The sequence below is a fragment of the Anomaloglossus baeobatrachus genome, chromosome 4, assembly GCF_048569485.1.
Source record: "Anomaloglossus baeobatrachus isolate aAnoBae1 chromosome 4, aAnoBae1.hap1, whole genome shotgun sequence".
In the NCBI taxonomy this organism is placed as follows: domain Eukaryota; kingdom Metazoa; phylum Chordata; class Amphibia; order Anura; family Aromobatidae; genus Anomaloglossus; species Anomaloglossus baeobatrachus.
This window is the reverse complement of record NC_134356.1, coordinates 331,559,791-331,585,854: the sequence shown is the minus strand read 5'-3', so window position 1 is coordinate 331,585,854 and position 26,064 is coordinate 331,559,791. Positions and strand designations below refer to the sequence as shown.

General features: G+C 41.8%; 1 protein-coding gene across 1 annotated transcript in view; it reads left to right on the top strand.

Moving 5' to 3' along the window:
* Positions 1–26,064, top strand: part of CTTNBP2 (cortactin binding protein 2) — a 245,981-nt gene that overhangs the window by 101,286 nt on the left and 118,631 nt on the right. The window contains exons 4-5 of the mRNA XM_075345037.1: positions 5,583–7,206; positions 16,545–16,748. Of these exons, the coding sequence (XP_075201152.1) occupies positions 5,583–7,206; positions 16,545–16,748 (1,828 nt within the window). The remainder of the gene's footprint in view (positions 1–5,582; positions 7,207–16,544; positions 16,749–26,064) is intronic.

Sequence of the window (26,064 nt, the reverse complement as noted above, 5' to 3'; positions counted from 1 at the left end):
CAAGCGCAGCGTCGCTTGCACGTCGCTGCTGGCTGGGGGCTGTTCACTGGTCGCTGGTGAGATCTGCCTGTTTGACAGCTCACCAGCGACCATGTAGCGATGCAGCAGCGATCCTGACCAGGTCAGATCGCTGGTCGGATCGCTGCTGCATCGCTAAGTGTGAAGGTACCCTTACTCCTGCAAGCACACACAACAGATAAGTAAGGCTATGATAAAGAAAAGAGGAATGCAGAAGAATCTGGTCACAATTGTGTTGTTCTTTTAGCCTGGAGATTAAGGTTATAGTCTTGCAAGCAAATAAATTATTAACCAGTAGATTAGCCACATGCTCTATTAATTCAGTAGCACAAACCAAGGAAAGATTGAACTTGCACTCAATAAGGTCATTTGTATAATATCCATTATACAGCGGCTGAAATAAGTATTGAACACATTACCAATTTTCTTAGTTAATAGACTTTTAAAAGTGCTATTGACATGGATTTCTCCCCAGATGTCAGTAACAATCCATCTAATCCACACAGGCAAAGAAATGATGTGTAAAAATGACACAGGGAGACAGTATTGAACACGCTTACTGACAGTTGTTTAACACTTCATCCAAAAGCCTTTGTTTGTGATTACAGCTTCAAGATGCTTCCTGTATGGAGAAATCACTCACATGCATAGCTCAGGTGTGATTTTGTCGTATTCTTCCACACAAACACTTTACAAATCCTGAAGGTTCTCTGAACTCCTATAAACTCATTTTGTATTGGATTCAGGTCAGGGCAATTGCTGGGCCATTCTAGCAGCTTTATTTTCTTTCTCTGAAACCAATTGAGAGTTTTACTTGGCTGTGTGTTTAGAATCATTGTCTTCCTGAAATGTCCACCCTTGTTTCACCTTCATCATTTTGTATGATGAAGAACAGACCTACACCATGATCTTCCATCTCCAAATTTCACTGTTGGTATGGTGTTTTGGTGTTTTTGGGGGTGATATGCAGTGCATTTTAGCATCCAAACATGGAGTTTATTATGGCATCCATTGAGATCAATTTTGGGTCTCATCTGACCAGAATATATTGTCCTAGTATTTCACAGGCTTGTCGAAATGTTGTTGAGATAACTTTAAACGAGCATGCTTTTTGTTCAGGAAAGTTTTGCATGGTGAGTGTGCATATAGGCCATGGAGTTTGAGTGAACTACTTTAATTGTAGCTGCTGATTCTTGGTCTTTCTGTAACTCTCCACAGGTAGTTCTTAGCTCTTGGACAACTCTTCTGATTCTTTTCACTTGCCTGTCTGAAATTTTGTGTAGAGCATCTGATTGTGTCCAGTTTTATGGTGAAATTAAGTCCTTTCCACTTTCAGATTATGACCCAAAAGTACTTACTGGAACCTGCAGTAGTTCTTTTAGAAGTTTTTTTTGTAACCAATGCTATCAGTATGTTTTCAACAAAAAAAGATGCAGAGATCTTGAGATAGCTCACTGGTTTTACCCATCATGAGATGTTAATTGTGTAGCACATTAGTAATTAAACACCTTTATATAGGCCATCAGTAGGATGCTTTCTAATTAGTGATAGATTTCAGCTGGTGTCATGACTCTCCATAGCTTTTTGCATCTCTTTCTTCATGTGTCAAATACTTTTTTCCTGTGTCATTTCTCATTAATACACTTAACTTAACTTCATTTATGGACATCTGTGGTTTGATTTATTTGCCTATGTGTGTGGATTGGATGGGTTGTTACCAATACCTGGTGAGAAATTCATGTCAATAGAACCTTTAGAAATATATTTACTGTATTTTTCGTTTTATAAGATGCACTGGATTATAAGACGCAAAACAAATTCAGAGCAAGAAAAGGTGAAAATAAATGGGGTCCATCTTGTAATCTGGTGGTGTCTTACCTCTGGGGGAAGTAGCGGTGGTGGAGGAGGCTGTGCTGGGGCGGAGGTTGGGGCTCTGGCGGAAACTGGGGCTCGAGCTGCGGCGGAGGCTGGTGTCATGCTGGGGCAGCTGTGCTTAGGCTCGGGCTGCGGCGGCTGTTGCAGCGGCAAAGGCTTGGGCTACGGCGGAGGCTGGTGCTGCTGTGCTGGGGCAGCTGTGCTGAGACCCAGGCTGCGGCGGCTGCAGACGGTGAGGGCTTCAAAAAAATGGCGCCCGGAGTCAGCACAGATTGAGCTCAAGGCTCAATGGCCAGCCAAGATCTCATCTGCGCAAGAGCCACCTCTTGGCGTCATTTTTCTGAAGTCAGCTGGAGGACCATCAATGGGCCAGAGACAGCACCTGCGCAGATGAGAGCTGGAGCCAAGAGCTACAACTGTGCACGTGCCAACTCTGGGCGGCATTATTTGAAGACCCCACCACCCGACCCGCAGCTCCAGTAAAGCTGCTGGAGACCCCGTACAGCAGCACCAGCCGCCGGAGTCCACGCGCAGACCCCGCACAGCCAATGCTGCAGCCGGAGACCCTGCACAGCAGCCCCAGTACCAGCCGCCGGAGACCATGCTCTATCCCCGGACAGCCACTGCAGCAGCCGGAGACCCCGCACAGCAGCTGCTGACACTTCATAGCCACCCCTGCACCAGCCTCCACGGACCCTGCACCAGACCAGCCACCGCAGTCCCTGCACAGCCGCCGCAGCATTCCCCCAGCCCCTTGCAGCCCCTCTCCACCCCGGTAAGCTACATTCAGATTATAAGACACACCCCTCACTTTCCTCCCAAATATTTGGGAGGAAAAGTGCGCCTTATAATACGAAAAATACGATACTTAGAAAATTGATGACGTGTTCAATACTTATTTCACCCACTGTATATGGTATCTATATGAATTTGGCTGCATAATAATAATAATTTTAACAGATTTGCCAGACAAACATTGTATCAGTAATTTCAGTCTAATAGTACTGAAGCTCACAATCTAATTTTTTTTATATCCCAGGTATAGATGCACACTTGTTAAGCCACCATACAAATTAGATAGTTGTCTTTTTAACAATTATTCTAATGACCTATCTTTACTGAATTCCCAATACCTGGTAGCTGTCGGCTGAGTCACTGCCAGAATCAAAAGAACCAGCTGTTGAAAATTACCTGGCCTTCTCTTTCCCGACACCTTGACAAAGAGGCGTAACTAGGGATTTGGTTCTTTAGTTCAGGGGGGAGGGCAAAACTTCTGAGTAGGCCCTTAACCAGGTAAACCAGATTCGAACTATGGTGGTGCACCCTAATAGTGGATGTAGGAGAACCTCAGCAGATGATCCCACTGTTACTAAAGAAAAAAAAAAATCTCTATACATAGAAGAACAGTGATATTACTGCCGTATGGAGACCATTTAGTGCTAGATATCAGTCTTGAAGAACATATAAGAGATTACAGCACAGACGAGGAAGCGCCAGAATTGAACATAGAATTTGACATGGTCGTCTGATCTGCCGCCTTACCACAAGTTCGAAAATGTTTTTTACTAATACTGATTTCCTCCAATATTGTAAATGAAGTTTTAAGGGCATTTTACACGCTGCGATCTCGCTAGCGACATCGCTAGTGACCGTACCCGCCCCCGTCGGTTGTGCGATATGGGCAAATCGCTGCCCGTGGCACACAACATCGCTTACACCCGTCACACGGACTTACCTTCCCTGCGACGTCGCTCTGGCCGGCGAACTGCCTCCTTTCTAAGGGGGCGGTTCGTGCGGCATCACAGCGACGTCACACGGCAGCCGTCCAATAGAAGCGGTGGAGCGGAGATAAGCGGGAGGAAGATCCCGCCCACCTCCTTCTTTCCTTCTTTTCCGGTGGACGCAGGGAGATGTTCGTCGTTCCTGCGGTGTCACACATAGCGATGTGTGGTGCTGCAGGAACGACGAACAACATTATACCTGCAGCAGCAACGATATTATGAAAAGGAGCGACATGTCAACGATCAACGATTTTTGACATTTTTGCGATCGTTGATCGTTGCTCCTAGCTGTCACACGCTGTGATGTCGCTAACGACGTCGGATGTGCGTCACAAGCACCGTGGCCCCGACGATATATTGTTAGCAATATCGCAGCATGTAAAGCACCCTTTAGGGTACTTTTCCACAATCATTGTTTGTTGAGTTTTTGACACTGCAGTAATCTTGCACCTTAGTTGACTTGCATTTTTGTCATCACGTTTTTCTGTATGTTTTTCAAGCTGCGTTTTTTATCTCTGTTTGTTGTATCATGCTTTAAATAAAGCTGCTATGTTTTTAGAAACTTCCTGATATTAACATTCTTAGATGTGGATTACACGTGTTTGTGATGCATTTCCGCCTTGGAAACAGTCTAAAAATGTGTGTGCCTTTTTTACCTGGAAATTTTCCACATCTAATGCAAGTCTAAGGGGAAATACTGCACAGAAAACTTAACGTACTTACAAGATAAATTGGCATGCTGCAGATTGGAAAAATGCATCACGGGTGAGTTTGCGCAGTGTAAATAAGAAGCACAGTGGGCATGAGATTTCTATTAATCCCATCCACTTTGCTTGTATTGTAAAACGATGGGTCAAAATACGCAGCTTCAGAAACGTGAGTAAAGCCCGTCGTGGGCACGTACCCTAAAGGCCGCTTTACACGCTACGACATCGCTAGCAATTGCTAGCGATGTCGAGCGCGAAAGCACCCACTCCCATCGTACATGCGATATCGTGTGATCGCTGCCATAGCGAACATTATCGCTACGGCAGCGTCACATGCACATACCTGCTCTGCGATGTCGCTGTGACCGGCGAACCACCTCCTTTCTAAGGGGGCGGTTCGTTCAGTGTCAAAGCAACGTCACAGCAGCGTCACCGAACCGCCGCCCAATAGAAGTGGAGGGGCGGAGATGAGCGGCCGGAACATGCCGCCCACCTTTTTCCTTCCTCATTGCGGCTGGCCGTAGATAAGGTGAGGTTCCTCGTTCCTGCCGTGTCACACATAGCGACGCAGGAACGACGAACTGCTTCGTACACCAAGCAGCAGCGATATTCGAGAATAGGGGGGCATGTCACCGATGAGCGATTTTGACCGTTTTTGCGACGATTCAAAATCGCTCATGGGTGTCACACGTAAAGACATCGCTAAAGCGACCGGATATGCCTCACAAATTCCGTGACCCCAACGAGATCGCTTGAGAGATTTCGCAGCGTGTAAAGCGGCCTTTAGTCTTCTTCAGTCACCACAAAACACCTGAATGTAAACGCAATCTCTGCATCCCCTATACACCTGCTTGAGGGTATTTAAATGTCATATAGTATATCAGTGGTAGGTATGTACTTAATTTTTGATCCATTATGTACAGAGGAAGCCATAACGCCAATAGGAATTGAACTTGAGTCATACTATGAATATGCTAAAAGGAGAAGGTTTCTCCAATGACAGATGATTTTTAATTTCTGCATTTACTTTCTGGTTGCGTCTTTGCCTTCTGAAATATTCAATGAAGCCAATAAGTTGTTAAAAGGAGTTTCAAGATCATATCAATGAACAAATAATATATTCTTAATAGGAGAAGAATAACAGCTGAATTTAGCATAATTTTATCTAACATTAGAATAATTTGGTTTGCTTTTTTTCTAGCTCGAGTCAGAAAAGAGTCAGCTTCAAGCTATTGAAGAAGAGCACAAAAAGCTGTTGACACGTCTAGAGGAAGAACGCACCAAAAATAAACATGTTGTATTAATCCTAGTTAAAGAGTGTAAACTATTGTCTAACAAACTAGGGGAAGAGGCTCAAAAGTTTGATGATGCAGTGTCAAAACTAGAATTGGAAAAGAAGAAGAGTTCTGAGCTAGAAGAAGCCTTAACTACTGAAAAACAGATCAGGTCCCAAATGGAAGCACAGATGGAAGCTCAAGTTGAAAAACAACTTTCTGAATTTGATACTGAAAGAGAGCATCTCCATGCCAAGCTCTCACAAGAAGAAGCACACACCAAAGAACTACAAGATGAAATAGACAGGATGAAGAAAATTATTGAGCAGCTGAAAATGTCACGAGAAGAAGATAATAAAACAAATATATCTCTTCGTAAAAATAAAGATAAGCACTCGCTATCTGCAAGTCCTGGATCACATTCTGTTTCTTGCCAGACATTGGTTGTAGATGGTGACTCTGAAACTATAAAGAAGTCTCCTTTGACTTTACCAGCCAAGCCATCAATAGTTAATCATGTCATAGCAGGCAATGCAAAAGGAAATGTTTGTACAAATTCTGCATTTGCAAAACATGTTACGGATAGACACTCAGCTCAAAATGATTCATTAACAGGTCTTCCTACAAACCATGGAGTATCTTCATATTTAAGCCGCACAGAAGAGAATGGCTGCTCATCAGAACAGACGAGCAGTTCTGCTGCCCACCCTAACATTCCGTTTTGCACCACACCAGCTTCTCCAAGCTACCTGTCTCAGTCTATGCAGAGTTTACATACACCTAGTTCTATCACAACCGTAAATTCAGGACTTAGTCCTCGTATTCAGGCTGCCAAATTTAGGTTTCAGGCAAATGCCAATGAGCATGACCAAAATGGAAACACCACTCAAAATCTTCAAACAAGAGAATTATCCCCTAACAGCCGTGAAAATATGGTTGCAAAACAAATGGCTAGAAACACTGTGACCCAAGTCCTTTCTAGGTTTACTAGTCCTCAGGGGAATACACAAATAAGGCCAGGGTTCTCACATGCAATGGAAACTGGTACATATCCACCAGTTGCTGGACGAACTGGGCATCCATCGTTTGCACTTAAGTCAACTTCAGTTTCAAGAGTTGATCGAGGAAATCCTCCACCTATTCCTCCAAAAAAGCCGGGACTTTCCCAGACTCCATCTGCACCACATCCTCCATTAAAGACGCCATCAAATGTTGGAGTGAAAAATGAGCATAAGCCCATTACATCTGCTCCTACCACTTCAACACAAGGATTCAGGGTAAACGAGGAAACTGTATCTAAGTCTTCACCCCAGCTGCCACCAAAACCATCTATAGATATACCTGTGGCATCTGCAGGCTGTGTCATACCAGCCATAGGCACATCACAGGTGGGTGCTTGGCCTTCCCAATCCCCTGGATGGACCGAACCTGCATGTTCAGAAAGTTCCCTTGTCATTCCCACAACCATTGCCTGTAACTCCTCCATACACCCTGTTAGTGCCTCATCCTGTAGACCATGTGATTCAGACAGCCTCCTGGTAACAGCATCAGGTAATGGGATATCAGCTTTACACTGTTTACTCTGCAAAATGTATCAGTCTGTGATTACTTGTTTCTTACCTTTCATTCTTCAAATAAGTCTCTATAGCGCATTGTATTTTCCTTTCATACATGGGGTATGAGAATCTGTATTATTACGATATCAGTTTAATATGCACATTCTTCTCCAAACTGATCTTAGAAATTGCATCAGAATTGGGTTAGTGCAATCAGAATATTTCTTACAATATTCAATTTTTATACAATACTATTTTTTAGGTAAAATATATGGTGTTTGAGTGTTATATGTGAGCGTTTTACATAGAAAAATAAAGTGATAGCATGAACAGGATTGAGTACTGTATGCCAAATGCGGGTTAGTTGTGGAGGACATTTACAACTTATGTAATACAGGATGGGAAATAAGGATATTTATTAGCCTAGTTGGACTATACAATGGAGGATGGCCACAGTTTTCATTTAGAGCCATACAGCTTTGTTGTATTGCTGTAGCTGTCCATTTCCATTGGGCAGTGATAGATTATATTTTTACAGAACTTCACGCAACTATCTGTAAGGTTGACTTTCATGCTCATGCTCAACAGTGCTAGCTTACTTATGAAAGCAGAACTTTTCCTGAAGGTAAAATACTTGGAAGTTGTAAACCCTCGCAACTGTTTTTAGAGGGATCCAATCAAGTCCTTTATTGCATACATTTTGTGATGCTCTAATTGCTTTCTAGTAGCCAAGATGAAGAATCCCATTGACATGGTGGCAGACTCTGTTTAAGTATGGATGAGCTGCTCATGAACATTTCAGCGATATATAAATTGTGTTTGGACTAAAGTTGACTTTTCTTCTTATTCCTAGATTTGCCATTTTCCATCAAACAGTCTTGGCTTACTGTGCTCTGCACTTGTTCATGCAGTTTTGAAAAAAGCAGAACATTCTGCCAATTAGGAGGCCCAGCTTCACATAAAAAATCACAAGCGTTTGCCTTGATAGAAGTTAGGTCAGTAACTGTAACCGCTTTCTTAATGTAATATTGCCAAAACTGAGTTTATCGGAGACTCTGTGGAGCCTCTTGTCATAATAGCATTTCTCCTCTGTTTGCTTAGGATTTTGTTTTATCGCACTTCTTAGACCTGTAACTGTTAACAGCTCTATATTTCAAGGGGTTCTACAGATTTATGAATTTATTCTTTATTTAGCATAGCTCTGAATGTGCTCTCAGATTGTGATTTACATCCTGTTGGAATTCTGACCTTGATCTTTGAACCAGTGGAGTGAGGCTGTAAGGTTGCCTCGTTTTTGTACACACATCCAACTTCATAAGTGTTCAGAACCACTTCTAAGAGGAGGTAAAATGTCTACAAGAACCATGGAACCTAGAATACTAGTTGAGCTATAAAGAGCTACTAACAATAAACTAATATATTGTACAGTTATGCAACATGCAAAAATGTCATAAATGATGGGATATCTATAAGGCCATTTCATATCTGGTGACACTTCGTGTGGCCAGAAGGAGCGTTGGCAGAGGTGAAGTTGCCGTGGCCTCATGGCACCTCCCAACCCGGTTTTTGCATGTGTGTAGATAGCAATGAAGTAATGAGCGTTCCAGGGGAAACTTTTCTCCTTGCGGAGAATGACAAACCAATCTGGGGGTCAGTGGTGAGGAGTCTTATAGCTGCAATGCTCCTCTGGGAAATATTCAAATTGTCTCTTCAGTGAGGAAGGAGACAAACTCTAGCGCCACCTATTGAAAGTAGCAATCCTAAAAGTCAAAAGTGACCCTCCAACGATCCTTTTCATATGACCTAGGATTTATGCTAGATCAGAACCTCAATTTGCAGACATGGTGTTTTGGGATGATTGTCCCTCGTCAGTGCAAAGTATGAGGTCTGATCTGGCTGAATCAGAAGCTCTACTGGGGTCTTAGGGGAAAACTTTTCTCCTTACAGAGATGAATGTTTTCATTCTTCTCTATTAACTGTTTAGGAACTGGATTCTGACTAGAGCAACGCCTAATTCAGGTGTGCACACCATTTATAGGTCCATGGGCCACATTGTCATACTGAAGTAATCTGAAGAGCCAAGTACATTTTTAAAGGAGTACTTACTTGAATACATCAGCTAAACCACTGGCAGCACATCATCAGAACCAAGTTTTGAGAAGGATTTGAAGAGTTTATGCTCCACAGAATCAGTGTGAACCCTCTCAAAACTGAGTTTTTGGAACAGAAACTGAACCAAATTCTCCTCATAATCTTAAAACTAAGTTTTGAGGATTTTTCCATTTTAACATGAAGTACTTATAGATTGCAGCATGATCAGAACCACCGTTAGTACATGAATGCAGCACCAGAACCACAGTTAGTACAGGAGTACATCACCAAGCTTAGTAGAGTGATCAATTGCACTTTCAAGTCAGAGCCATATACACTTGTATCACGTAAATCTACAACTCTTATTATGTACTTAACAATGGTAAAGTGATACTGGGAATTGTTGTTACCAGGCATCTTCAGACTGCGAACCATACAGGAACCACAGTAGTGATGAAACACAGGCAGTATTACAAACATTTTACCTATACGTGGCCTCTATTTTCTATAACAGACTCCTGATATGATTCAATCATAACCTATAAGAAGACTCTGGAATCTAAATATTATATTCAACAAGTAGAAATTTATTATTACAAAATAGTGCTCGTGCAAATTACATAAAATTCATTATACTTTAGGATACATTTGGGATATTGGGAGGGATGTATAACCGCACTAAAAGGGATAGTGCAAATCCGGTGATTACTATATTAACTGGACCAGTAAGCCTACAGCAATGTCCTATGTAAACATGGACATATATACTTAGGTGTTTCTGACAACATGGAAACCTCAATACCTAGGGCCTGGGGTATAGATGGAGATTATTATGGTGGCTGCCATTGAATAGGTTACCATAGAGTCTATTCCATTAAGTGGGAATACACATCGTAGCCACAATGATTAACGGTCAATCCATACCACCTAGTCAGTCATATGGTGTATATGGAAGTAGTCATTCACATCAATAACTTCCACCACCAGTTTAACCCCCAAGGGTAAATCTATTTACCTGTAGTCATATTGAACAATGAAGGTCCTGTATAGTAACACCGAATGCACTTGCCCCAACCTCGACGCGCGTTTCACCGCACTGCCGGTTTCATCAGGAGGTATATACCTCCTGATGAAACCGGCAGTGCGGTGAAACGCGCGTCGAGGTTGGGGCAAGTGCATTCGGTGTTACTATACAGGACCTTCATTGTTCAATATGACTACAGGTAAATAGATTTACCCTTGGGGGTTAAACTGGTGGTGGAAGTTATTGATGTGAATGACTACTTCCATATACACCATATGACTGACTAGGTGGTATGGATTGACCGTTAATCATTGTGGCTACGATGTGTATTCCCACTTAATGGAATAGACTCTATGGTAACCTATTCAATGGCAGCCACCATAATAATCTCCATCTATACCCCAGGCCCTAGGTATTGAGGTTTCCATGTTGTCAGAAACACCTAAGTATATATGTCCATGTTTACATAGGACATTGCTGTAGGCTTACTGGTCCAGTTAATATAGTAATCACCGGATTTGCACTATCCCTTTTAGTGCGGTTATACATCCCTCCCAATATCCCAAATGTATCCTAAAGTATAATGAATTTTATGTAATTTGCACGAGCACTATTTTGTAATAATAAATTTCTACTTGTTGAATATAATATTTAGATTCCAGAGTCTTCTTATAGGTTATGAGTATTACAAACATTGTCATCCAGGTACCTTATGGACAACATCTCTGATTTAAGTTGTTCTCATCTCTTTTGTCTCAAACTCTTTTGCCATAGTCCAGATGCACATCTCTCCAGACTTCTCCAACCTTCTGCAGCCCCTTTCAGACATGGTGCCTTTAAAAATAAAAGTATAATTATACTGCCCCATAAATAAAGATATCTCCCATGGTGAACACTTGAATAAATAATCTCCATCAGTCTGCTACCTGCACAAAATATCCAGCCCACACTGAACCTCTCCATAATGTCCCCCAAACACTGCACCTTTTCATAATATTCCTTACACTGTCCTACTCCATAATTTGCCCCACAAACAACCTTCCCCTATGCATACTGTGCCTTATTCACATTCCCCCCCCTCGTTGCCCCAAGAGGTGACCTCATAGTAACACCAACTCCCCCCCACATCCTCCTACAATAGCATATTTAATCTTCGGCTTACTGTTTCTGGCCGCATCTTTGCTACCTCTGTGCTTTGATGATCACAACAACCATACATTGATGAAGTCACAGCATCATGCATGTTGGGGTTGGGGCTGATGAGCGCTGTTCTGGTCCCATAGTGTCCAACTGTATTTGTGTCTTTCATATAGGAAGATGAGAACTGGAACCTCCCGATTGTCTGCGGACCGCACAACATTGTTCGGCGGGCCGTATGTTGTATAAGCCTGAACCAGCCTTTTTAAGTAATCCTTCCCCAACCAACACTGGAGTATCCTTACTTGTGTAGATCTGTTTTCTCTCTATATGAGAACTACTGAACAGTTTTGTCTCTATTGATATCAGGCTTAATAGACTATTATACAGTCAGAACCTATTACACAGTTTACTTAATGGTCATATTTGTAGTGTATGAATATCTAGTAGAATCAGATAATTAATGGTGTTGGCTACTTTTAAGCTAATATAACAAATATATATTAAACTTGAATCCAATCAGCTCAATAGTATTTCACATTTACAAAGTTTACACTTTTGGAAATTATACAAAATTTGTAGTGATAAAACCATGCCCGTCTGGCCCGTTTGGCCCGTCTTCTGTCTCTCAACCATAAGATAGGTGCGGATGGAGGGGCATGACACATCACTCCATCTCCTTTATTGAAACACTGCATCTGTAGTTTGCACTTGTGCCGTCAGTAGTGTGTTTCATCTGAGATAGTTGGGTTATGTGTCTGGTGAAAGCATTTTCAACATGACTACTAGTATTTATGCCATCACATTTAGACCACAGAAACATGCTGCTTTAGAGCCTGCCATAATCCACTCTTAGATATGGCTTTATATGTGTAAGGGTTGTCTTGTGTTTAGGTTTTACATTTAGGTTCTGTTCACATGTGGCAGAAATTTCTGAAACTGTTCTATTAATTTAAATAGCACTTGTAGAAGTCCATTTCATAGTTGCCAAGGACTATCCAGATATTTCAGAAACCGTCGCATGAAATTTGGGGCGGGACTAAAAGTACGTAGTCCCTGTACAGGTTTGAAGCATTCTTGACAGAATTTGGGTCATTGCTGAGCAAGACTAGTAACAGGACTTAAAATTCCATACATTGCCAACATTATTGTTGGCAAGTATGTCATGGACTTGCTCAAAGTCAACCTCAGATTTATAAAAGTGATGATTTTCATCTCTCCGAGTACTTAGCCCTTGCAGCATAAGGGTGTTTATGGCCAGAGTGAACCCTCCTTATATTAGAGGTCAGTCACTTAAGATTTCTTATAGACATATTCTAACCTTGTTAGTAGCTCTTTAAGAAGAACGTATTTCAGGTATTGGTCCTTTTCAATTTTAAAAAAGTGTATATCAGCAAGAAAATGGCAACCAATACTCCTCGTTTTTTTTTTCATTTTGGCAAATTGCAATAGCTACCAAAGACATGCAGCCGTTTTTACTATACTTTGCTTTTAAATGACTCATTTTTTATGATTTCCAGCATGATGCATTTGAGTTATTAGTTAATTTTCAGCTCATAGATTTTCATACCCCATGATATTTATTTTGTATTAAACTGCAATTATTTTTCTTCAAATTGTGAAATCACTGTCTTCACCTCCTTGAGATGCAATAATTTTTCCAATGAATGGGATTTGGCTTGGAAGTAGGGCAAAAAGATTAAAACATTGATTTTGGCTCTCAAATTAACCATCTCCACATTCTGAAGCTGATGCCAGAAGCTGTTCTTCTGTCTTTACTCCCTTTTCCATTACTGCATGTTTTTCCGGCTTAAGCAAATGCTTCACTTGTTGGCTTCTTTTGTATGACACATTTTTCTTTTGCTTCTTAAATAAGTTGTTCCTTTCTTGAAAAGTGAGTTAGACGTGTTTGCTAAATGGTAAGGAAAATTTTGCCACTATGGCAAAATTTATTTTGTGTATATTCCTTTCACTTTTTGCTGTTTTCCCCAACAGACCATATACCATGCGACCAATAATGTGTACAGTGTTAAATTTCTTTTCCTATATCGTTGTGCTAAACTTTATTTTCATTTGTTTTCCCAGTCTTTTGGCAGTGGCAGACTTAACCAAATGTTTAGAGGTTTCCTTAACAAACTTACTGGATTCCACCAAATTCCCTATAAAACATTTAAAATGGCTTAATGGGCTATATTTACTAAATGGACAAAAAATCTATTAAGTTGTTACATTTCTCAACTCATTTAGACTTAAAGGGAACCTGTAATTTCCAGAGGTGTTACACCGGGTTAATTTGCATGTAAATAGCATTAAAATCATGCCTGCCTTCCTTAATGGATCAGCGGCTTCCAGGAGAAAGGGGAAAATTAAGTTATATCCTCCCTTCGGCTGCTCACTCGAAGTCATAGGGGTGGAGCATGGATCGATTATAGTCACTACTCACTACACAAGGAATGTGCTGTAATCACTTCCAGGCACTCTGATTGGCATTCTACTTTGCACACAAATGCTGGAAGTGAGCAGCTGAAGGCAGGATACAAGTTATTTTTCTCCCTGTGGCAGCTGCTCCAGATTTTAATGCTTTTTTTTTTTCCTGCAGATTAACCCAATACCTGCAGGTGTTTTCATGGCAGGTTCCCTTTAAAGTGCACTCACCATTTGAGATTGTTTGTTCACAGGTTTGATCTCTTGGCTGTAAATTTGTCATACATTTTATTATTTTTTTGTCCCCTATAGTGCAAATGAAGCCGATATATCTTCAAGCATTAATACAGCAGTATGTAGATTTTTTTTAAAGATGTCCATACACATTAGGTATAACTTGACCGATTGTTTGATGACACCACTACCAGCGTCCAAACTGACCGTTCATGTTCAGTGACACTGGTCAATCAACAAACGATTTTCTTCCAAATGTTTTAGTAACTTTCTTTTACTGAAAGATCGTTTTTTGCCCAGTGACCACCACATGAAAACGGACTTTCAAGTTGATCACTGTCAATCATTAGTTGGTTTAAAATATCATTCATTGATTAATTTCACTCAACAAATTGCTGTTTTGGTTGAAACCATTTTTCATCTTCAAACTAATGTGAATGGCTATCTATAGGTATCTTTAGGCTATGTGCGCACGTTGCGTACAGTCACTGCAGAAATTTCTGCAGCGATCTGAAGAGCACATGTGCGCTTTAAATCGCTGCAGAAATGTCCGTAGTGAAAGCCGATTCCATGCGCTTTGCCTGCAGCTCCTCCCATAGACAGAGCAGGGGCTGCCGGCAAAGCGCACGGAAGAAGTGACATGTCACTTCTTTTTACGCAGCGCTTCGGCAGTAGCCGAAACGCTGCGCTCTAAAACGCCACGTGCGCACGTCCCCTGCACAATCTCCATAGACTGTGCAGGGGACGCAGGACGCATGCAGTTACGCTGCGCTACAAAGCGCAGCGTAACTGCATGTATATACGCAACGTGCGCACATAGCCTTAGTCATTATTAAGCTTTCATAGAAGCCCTCATAATGAATCCAGATAGGAGACAAGGCTAACAGTTTTTAGGATGCTGGAGGGACTGCCATTTTTTATTAAATGAGACGCAAAATGTTAAGGAAGTATTTCCCATGCACATTACTTTAAAGGGACCAATCACCAGGATTTTCATATATAACCTAAAGCCAGTGCTATACTGGCACTATTAGGCAGATACTATACATACCTGTAGTTGTCAGCTCGGATGTTTAGGTTTTGAAATCCAAAAAAGTAAAGTTTATAAAATTAGCTGCCTGATGAGTGACAGCAGCAAAGGAGCAGATAATATATTCATAGTTATCCCCTCCCCCTGTTAGCATTTGCAAAAGTATTATACAAACGACTCACTTTGTCTCTTGCAGGACCTGTGTGAGGTCACCCATGTGACCAGCTGGTATCAGCTTTGTTGGCTGAGGCCCCGCCCCTTCTGGTCACATGGGTATGACCTCACACAGGTCCTGCAAGAGACAAAGTCAGTAGTTTGTATAATTTAAGAACAAATAATCGCCTTTTCACAGGATATGTGATTACTTCTAGATTAGTGGGGTCTGATTGCTGAGATGATGGCACATCCAGAGATTATGGTGTGCTGTTGCCTATTCTGGTGATTAGTGGAGTTTCATCGGTTTAGCACGAAAGTGTACAGTCACTTTTTGTAACTGCAGATATGGGCAGTGGTGCTGTGAGGATTCTGCAATATTGGTGGGGAGACCAATCGATCACGTGAACTCATGTTTGTGATATGCATATTCTTGTACAAATCCGACTAGATGTGTGCGGCCTCCCCCACCAATTCACTTGTATTGAGCAAGGGCACTCACGTCTAGTCATAACGTGGCTCGAAGTATGCATATCGTACTCATGGGGTCACATAGCCACTCGTTCTTGTACAGAGTGACTGCAGACTTTTGTGATAAGCCCGAACAACCCTATTAACAATTTTCACCTATCCTGTGCATAAGTAAAACTTATTTTTGCTCTAGTTTTCCTTAGAACAATATTCGCCACGATATATTTTTTAATCTAGTCGTATTCATGGAGTCTACACCTAGATATTTTGGAACACAACAGTGATTGTAAATGTTCCACGCATGCAAATATTATATGCACATATTATATGTATAATAGTGCAAGACAAATATTTCAATAGGTAAGATATGGTGGTAAAAAAGTTAATTGTGCTCAACCTAAATGATAATCTACGTTGTAGTCTAACAAAGCTCTGTGCAGCCCCAGCATCAAAATCATAAGGATTTTCAGTGCAGTAGTAGTTTTCCCATTGACATTTCTATTGGCTATGTACCTCTGTCTAGTAAATGTAGCCCAGAAACCGAGAAGCCTGTGATTTACTTGAAAAAGTTCATATTTCCCCAATTCATCTTAATGCACTATATAACACCATAGTAATCTACCTGAAGCACACTATGTTTACATTAACATTTCTGTAAATCTAATCGCACCTCTCGATAATTTCCAGCTCCTGTTGTTTTAATTAACTTGCATTATATCCTGATGCTTATATCTCTGTTCCCCTTATCATCTATTACTTTGACTCACAGGCTGGTCACCCTCCTTAACTTCTTTGTTAACAAGTGGTGGTCCTGTTCCCCTGGGAGACAGGTCCACCCTTCTTCACCAAGCTGCTGCCCAGGGAAACGTCACTTTATTGTCAATGCTGCTTAATGAAGAAGGACTGGATCTAAATAACGTATCTAAAGATGGCCATACTGCCTTGTATTCTGCTGCTACCAATGGACATACAGGTAAAATGTGTTATACTACATGGATATACAAATTTATATGTTTAATTTCTTGAGACTAAAGTTATGTACTACTGGTTTAATTTTTAGCCTCCATTTTAAGAGGAAAATAATGACTATTAGAGCTCAGCTTTCAATGATTAACCTGCGCTGTTAGGGTCTATACATTGTATCCAGGGAATAGGCATTAAGAGTTATTTATTTTGCTGAGTGCAAAGTAAAGTTTTCTAACATTTTATAGAATTGGACTGACGGTAATACCAGTAGGGGACAAACCCTTCCAACACATCTAAAATGCTCACATGAAAAAACCCTACATACTCACCTTCTGGCCCAGTGTCGCTCCTCCAATGTTGGCGCTGTGTCTTCCAGATAATCACTGGTTGCTTATTAAGATCCAGTTAAGAAGGGCTTGTCTAATTTTGGACAACTCCTTTAAGATATCCATAGATATGAGATAATTGTCAGACAATCAACGGCTATCTCTCCTGAATTTTTCATACACATGAATGTTGTGCTTGGCTGAATGTTCATGTGTTTTTAGTAGGTGGAGTGAAGAAAGTTGCTTCCAGACACATCTAGCATTAACTTATCCACCAAGAGAAAAAAAGGATCAGGATTGGGCATTTTAATTTAAAATGCTCAATAATTATTTTCTGTTGGAAAGGAGTTGGGAAGCTTTCAAGCATAATAGAAAGGAGGAGTCGGAGGGCACGTATCTTAAAATTAGTGGATCCTGGAGGAATCTACAGCTTGGGTCAACAGGGTTCTATTGTGTGTGGGAGCAGTAAAGTCTCCCATACAGAATAGAAAGTTGTCAACCAAATCATCGTTCGCTGATTGCTTGTTGCGTAAAATAAGTATTGAACACATAACCAATTTTCTAAGTAAATATATTTCTAAAGATACTATGGAGATGGATTTCTCACCAGACCCATCCAATCCACACATGCAAAGAGATGAGAAATGACACAGGGAAAAAGTATTGAAGAAAGGAAGAAAGAGAGGTCCAAAAAGCCATGTGTCTTGAAGCTATCAACAAAGAATTTTGTAAGAAATATTAACTCCTTCATGATCTTTCATGTAAGCTAACATCATGGTGGAATAAAGGTACATGACTTATGACATAAGAGTATGTCATGGCAATCACGTTGGCACAGGAGCTGTGCATACACAATTGCTGCCGGGAGATCGACGTAAGTGATAAGCCGAGCTCGAGCCGTCACAGCCAAAGACAGTCAATGCGCCGCCTCTGGCTGTTTAAGCACCTAAATGCTGCCATCAATTGCGATCGCAGCATTTAGGAGCTGGGAGAAAGGAGAGCGCTCCCACTCCCACACGATTAGAACCCCCGTGACATGATGACGGGGACGATCAATACATTGCAATACATTATACTAGCTATCAGAGGAATAAATGTTGTCCCATATGGGGACTAAGTATAAAAGTGAAAAAAAAAGTTTTTAAAAAAAATCGTAAAAATATTTTTTAAAAGATCAGAAAATGAAGAACAAAAAAATTAAAAAATTATTATAGCAATAAATATGATAACACATATAACAAGCTCTGCAAACGCCAATTTTGGGTTCCAAAAGTGAAATGACGCTCATTCCCTCCCAAACCCTGCCGTGCACCCAAACAGTGGTTTTCCACCACATATGAGGTATGGGCGTACTCCCAAGAAATTGCCCAACACATTTTATGATTACCCTTGTGAAAATGCAAAATTTGGGGCTAAAGTAACTTTTTTTGTGGGAAAAGGTAAAATTTGAATTGTTTTCTTTTCATATTGACTTGGTTCTTGTGAAGCAACCTGGAGGGTTAATAAACTTCTTGGATGTTGTTTTGAGCAGTGTGAGGGGTGCAGTTTGTAAAGTGGTGTCACTTTGGGTATTTTCTGTCACCTAGGCCTCTCAAAATCACTTCAAATGGGATGTGGTCCCCGAAAAAAATAGTTTTGTAAATTTTGTTGAAAAATGAGAACTTGCTAATAAACTATTAACCCTTCTAAGTTCCTAACAAAAAAAATGTTTCAAAATTGGTGCTGATGTAAAATAGACATGTGGGAAATATTATTTATTAACTACTTTGTGTGACATAACACTCTGGTTTAAAAGTATAAAATGTGAAAGTTTGAAAATTGCGAAATTTTCTCCAAATGTACGATATTTTCACAAATAAACGAAAAAATATTTTCCTAAATTTACGACTAACATGAAGTACAATATGTCATGACTAAAACAATCTCAGAATTACTGGGATCCGTTGAAGCATTTGGGAGTTATTACCTCATAATAAAAATGTCTTGTCAGCATTGAAAAAATTGGCCTGGTCAGGAAGGTAAAAACAGGCTGAGTTGTGAAGGGGTTAAATGAATTTCAGTAAGCATGTTCAATACTTTTTTACCTGTGTCCAGGGGCAGACACGGAGAACAAAAAGCCACTGTGCAAGAATTGACCATGCCCCTCCCGTACACCTCCCACACCACCTCCCACACTTCCCCCTCCCCCCACCCCACTTCTTGGGGTCTTCCATTTTAAGATTTATTGTGCTCATAATCTTGTGCTGGGAAAAATAATAATAAAATCAATGTTACTCATTCTTACCTGGTCCAGTGATGCCTCTCTGCTGCTCAGTCTATGTTTATAGGCTGCAGTGATGATGTCAGACGTGATTACTTTAGCCAATTACAGGGTTCCGCAGCTTGTGCCATCAACCTTGGCATGACAGCTGAGCTCAGTAATTTGCTTCAGCATTCACGTGTTTTAGTCTTGACATGATGGCTGAAAACAGACTTGAGCAGTTCCAAAGACGAATATCTGGTCCTGAGGAGGATAAGTGACCCTGAATTTATTGTTTTTCTCTAGCACAAGACTAAGGGCATTATAACAGAAAAAAATAAATATGCTGTATATACACATGCAGATACACACACACATACTATATGTGCAAACACAGGCACATATACACATACTATTTATTCACAGAGATGCATATGCTGTATAGACACATGCAGATTCACACATACTATATATACACAGAGATACATACAGACACAAGCACATACACTATATATACAGAAGCACACATACACATACTATTTATGCACAGAGAGACATATACTATACTGTACTATACACATACTATATATCTACATACAGGCACATACAGTTAGGTCCAGAAATATTTGGACAGTGACACAATTTTCGCGAGTTGGGCTCTGCATGCCACCACATTGGATTTGAAATGAAACCTCTACAACAGAATTCAAGTGCAGATTGTAACGTTTAATTTGAAGGTTTGAACAAAAATATCTGATAGAAATTGTAGGAATTGTACACATTTCTTTACAAACACTCCACATTTTAGAAGGTCAAAAGTAATTGGACAAATAAACCAAACCCAAACAAAATATTTTTATTTTCAATAATTTGTTGCGAATCCTTTGGAGGCAATCACTGCCTTAAGTCTGGAACCCATGGACATCACCAAACGCTGGGTTTCCTCCTTCTTAATGCTTTGCCAGGCCTTTACAGCCGCAGCCTTCAGGTCTTGCTTGTTTGTGGGTCTTTCCATCTTAAGTCTGGATTTGAGCAAGTGAAATGCATGCTCAATTGGGTTAAGATCTGGTGATTGACTTGGCCATTGCAGAATGTTCCACTTTTTTTTTTTTTCATGAACTCCTGGGTAGCTTTGGCTGTATGCTTGGCGTCATTGTCCATCTGTACTATGAAGCGCCGTCCGATCAACTTTGCGGCATTTGGCTGAATCTGGGCTGAAAGTATATCCCGGTACACTTCAGAATTCATCCGGCTACTCTTGTCTGCTGTTATGTCATCAATAAACACAAGTGACCCAGTGCCATTGAAAGCCATGCATGCCCATGCCATCACGTTGCCTCCACCATGTTTTACAGAGGATGTGGTGTGCCTTGGATCATGTGCCGTTCCCTTTCTTCTCCAAACTTTTTTCTTCCCATCATTCTGGTACAGGTTGATCTTTGTCTCATCTGTCCATAGAATACTTTTCCAGAACTGAGCTGGCTTCATGAGGTGTTTTTCAGCAAATTTAACTCTGGCCTGTCTATTTTTGGAATTGATGAATGGTTTACATCTAGATGTGAACCCTTTGTATTTACTTTCATGGAGTCTTCTCTTTACTGTTGACTTAGAGACAGATACACCTACTTCACTGAGTGTTCTGGACTTCAGTTGATGTTGTGAACGGGTTCTTCTTCACCAAAGAAAGTATGCGGCGATCATCCACCACTGTTGTCATCCGTGGACGCCCAGGCCTTTTTGAGTTCCCAAGCTCACCAGTCAATTCCTTTTTTCTCAGAATGTACCCGACTGTTGATTTTGCTACTCCAAGCATGTCTGCTATCTCTCTGATGGATTTTTTTATTTTTTTTCAGCCTCAGGATGTTCTGCTTCACCTCAATTGAGAGTTCCTTAGACCGCATGTTGTCTGGTCACAGCAACAGCTTCCAAATGCAAAACCACACACCTGTAATCAACCCCAGACCTTTTAACTACTTCATTGATTACAGGTTAACGAGGGAGACGCCTTCAGAGTTAATTGCAGCCCTTAGAGTCCCTTGTCCAATTACTTTTGGTCCCTTGAAAAAGAGGAGGCTATGCATTACAGAGCTATGATTCCTAAACCCTTTCTCCGATTTGGATGTGAAAACTCTCTCATATTGCAGCTGGGAGTGTGCACTTTCAGCCCATATTATATATATAATTGTATTTCTGAACATGTTTTTGTAAACAGCTAAAATAACAAAACTTGTGTAACTGTCCAAATATGTCTGGCCCTGACTGTATACACACAAGCACACGTACTATATATGCACACACAGGCACATATTCAAACAAGCACACATACAATATATACACACAGACACATATACAAGCAAGCACATACACTATATATAGAGAAGCATATATACACATACTCTGTATGCATAGAGATACATATACTAGCTACACACATGCACATACACACACGTACTATATATACACACATACACACAAGCACATATACTATATACACCGTGTGTAGAATTATTAGGCAAGTTGTATTTTTTTATTATTGATCAACAACTATGTTCTCAATCAACCCAAAAGACTCAAAGATCAAAGGTTAATATTTTGAAAGTTGGAGTGGTTTTTTTTTTAGATTTGGCTATTTTAGGAGGATATTTGTTTATGCAGGTAACTATTACTGTGCAGAATTATTAGCAACTTAATAAAAACCAAATATATTCCCTTCTCACTTGTTTATTTTCACCAGGTAAACCAATATAACTGCACAAAATTTAGAAATAAACATTTCTGACATGCAAAAACAAAACCCCAAAAAATAGTGACCAATATAGCCACCTTTCTTTATGATGACACTCAACAGCCTACCATCCATAGATTCTGTCAGTTGCTTGATCTGTTCACGATCAACATTTCGTGCAGCAGCCACCACAGCCTCCCAGACACTGTTCTGAGAGGTGTACTGTTTTCCCTCCCTGTAGATCTCACATTTTATGAGGAACCACAGGTTCTTTGTGGGGTTCAGATCAGGTGAACAAGGGGGCCATGTCATTAGTTTTTCATCTTTTAGACCTTTACTGGCCAGCCACGCTGTGGAGTAGTTGGATGCATGTGATGGAGCAATGTCCTACATGAAAATCATGTTTTCTTGAACGATACCGACTTCTTCCTGTAACGCTGCTTGAAAGAGTTATATTCCAGAAACTGGCAGTAGGTCTGGGAATTGAGCTTCACTGCATCCTCAACCCGAAAAGGTCCCACAAGTTCATCTTTGATGATATCACCGCATACCAGTACCCCACCTCCACCTTGCTGGCGTCTGAGTCGGAGTGGATCTCTCTGCCCTTTTACTGATCGAGCCTCTGGCTCATCCATCTGGCCCATCAAGAGTTACTCTCATATCATCAGTCCATAAAACCTTTGAAAAATCAGTCTTAAGATATTTCTTGGCCCAGTCTTGACGTTTTATCTTATGTTTCTTATTCAAAGGTGGTCGTTTTTCAGCCTTCCTTACCTTGGCCATGTCTCTGAGTATGGCACACCTTGTGCTTTTTGATACTCCAGTAACGTTGCAGCTCTGAAATATAGCCTAACTGGTGGCAAATGGCATCTTGGCAGCTTCACACTTGATTTTCCTCAATTCATGGGCAGTTATATTGCGCCTTTTTTGTCCAACACGCTTCTTCCGACCCTGTTGGCTATTTGCCATGAAACGCTTGATTGTTCGGTGATCACGCTTCAAACGTTTGGCAATTTCAAGACTGCTGCATCCCTCTGCAAGACATCTCACAATTTTGGACTTTTCAGAGCCTGTCAAATCTCTCTTCTGACCTATTTTGCCAAAGGAAAGGAAGTTGCCTAATAATTAAGCACACCTTATATAGGATGTTGATGTCATTACACCACATATCTCCTCATTACAGAGAGGCACATCACCTGATTTACTTAACTGGTAGTTGGCTCTCAAGCCTATACAGCTTGGAATAGGACAACATGTAGAAAAAGTATCATGTCATCAAAATACTCATTTGCCTAATAATTCTGCACACAGTGTACACACATAGGTACATTTACTATTTATGCACAGAGATACATATAGAATACACACACAGGCACATACATCATATATACATTTACATACACACATTTACTATATATACACAGACACCTACACAATTATATACAGTAGAAGCAACATAAGTACCGTATTTTTCGCTTTATAAGACGCACCGGATTATAAAACGCACCCCAAATTTAGACATAAAAAAAGGTAAAAAAAAAGAAAAGTGGGGTCCGTCTTATACTCCGGTGTTCTCTTACTGGAGGGGGGCAGCAGTGGTGGTGAAGCGGGATCACAGGAGGCAGAGGTTGTGCTGGCAGGCACGGCGAGTCAGTGGCAGCCGGGTCTGTGATGGCAGGTGCGAGGCGTCCGTGGTGGTAGGTGCGGTGGCGTCCATGGTGGCAGGTGCGGTGGCGTTCGTGGTGGCGGGTGCGGTGGCGTCCGTGGTGGCGGCGGTAGCAGGTGAGTCATGAAGCAAGTCGGTGCAGTGAGTGTCCCAGTGTCCGCGGTCCCGGTTCAAATGATGGCGCCTGGAGCGGCGCATGCGCAGATGGAGCCCTCATCCAAGGGCTCCATCTGTGCATGCACTGACTCCCGGAGCGGCGTGTGCGCAGATGGAGCTCTCGTCCAAGAGCTCCATCTGCGCATGCGCCCGCTCCTGGCACCATCATTTGAAACTGGGACCGCGGACAAACTGGGTAACCTGCGGCACAGCCGCCCGCACCGCACGCACAGAGTGGCAGCCACCAGGCTGCCCGCTCACCTTGCGTGCAAGCGGCCGGGTACCTTGCTTGGGTGCGTGTGGGTGGCAGCCGGCAGTCCGGTGCCTGTGTGCGAGAGGCAGCGTGCTTGTGTGAGGGAGGCAGCCGGGTGCTTGTCGGTGCCGGCTGCCGCCCGCACGCAGGCACAGGCACCCGACTCGACTGCCGCCCGCACGCAGCCACAGGTACCCGGCTGCCACCCGCATGCAAGCACAGGTACCCGGCCGCTTGCACGCAGCCACAGGCACCCGGCCACCCAATCACCGCACAGACAGGACCCCCAGGTAAAGCTATATTCGGATTTTAAGACGCACCCCCCATTTTCCTCCCAAATTTTTGGAAGGAAAAGTGTGTGTTATAATCCGAAAAATACGGTATATATAAACAAACAGGCAGATCCAAGAAGTATATAGTCACACATTTGTTTCTTCATAAGTTGCTGATGACCCGTGGAGTTTATCCTGCGCTTACTTTCCTGCTGTGGATGTGGAGCTATGTGGCCTCCATCTTCCTGCTGCCCCTCAGCTCTACCCTCCACTCCTGCAGGAATCATTTCCACACGCAACTTTAGGAATCAGGTCCTCTTTGGCTGCAGCCTCAATCCTCTCCTGAGTAGAGAGTCCTGGCATCTACTCCCCCGCACTCTTAGCCAGGGAAAGGGCAGAGTGTACTGCAGAGCTGCAGAGCAGCAGTGGAGCATAGGCCTCTTACTGGTACCCATGTCCATCGACATTCAGCAGTTTCCTGGTGAGTCAGTTAGAACCTAGAAATATACAGTATTGATTGCAGTGTACAGTCATGGCCAAAAGTTTTGAGAATGACACCAAAATCATATTTTCACATGATCTGTTGCCCTCTGGTTTTTAATTGTGTTTGTCTGATGTTTACATCACATACAGAAATATAATTGCAATCATATTATGAGTACCAAAAGGTTATATTGACAGTTAGAATGAGTTAATGCAGCAAGTCAATATTTGCAGTGTTGACCCTTCTTCTTCAGGACCTCAGCAATTCTCCCTGGCATGCTCTCAATCAACTTCTGGACCAAATCCTGACTGATAGCTGTCCATTCTTGCATAAGCAATGCTTGCATTTTGCCAGAATTTGTTGGTTTTTGTTTGTCCACCCGTCTCTTGATGATTGCCCACAAGTTCTCAATGGGATTAAGATCTGGGGAGTTTCCAGGCCATAGATCCAAAATCTCTATGTTTTGTTCCATGAGCCATTTAGTGATCACCTTTGCTTTATGACAAGGTGCTCCATCATGCTGGAAAAGGCATTGTTGGGTGCCAAACTGCTCTTGGACAGTTGGGAGAAGTTACTCTTGGAGGACATTCTGGTACCATTCTTTATTCATGGCTGTGTTTTTAGGCAAGACTGTGAGTGAGCCGATTGCCTTGGCTGAGAAGCAACCCAACACATTAATCATTTCAGGATGCTTAACAGTTGGCATGAGACAAGACTGGTGATAGCGCTCACCTCTTCTTCTCCTAATAAGCTGTTTTCCAGGTGTCCCAAACAATCGAAAAGGGGATTCATCTGAGAAAATGACTTTACCTCAGTCCTCAGCAGTCCACTCCCTGTACCTTTTGCAGAATATCAGTCGGTCCCTGATGTTTTTTTCTGGAGAGAAGTGGCTTCTTTGCTGTCCTCCTTGAAACCAGGCCTTGCTCAAGCAGTCTCCGCCTCACAGTGCATGCAGAAGCACTCACACCAGCCTGCTGCCATTGCTGAGCTATCTCGGCACTACTGGTAGTCCGATCCCGCAGCTGAAACAGTTTTAAGATACGGTCCTGGGGTTTGCTGGTCCTTCTTGGGCGCCCTGGAGCCTTTTTGGCAACAATGGAAGCTCTCTCCTTGAAGTTCTTGATGATGCGATAGATTGTTGACTGAGGTGCAATCTTTGTAGCTGCAATACTCTTCCCTGTTAGGCCATTTTTGTGCAGAGC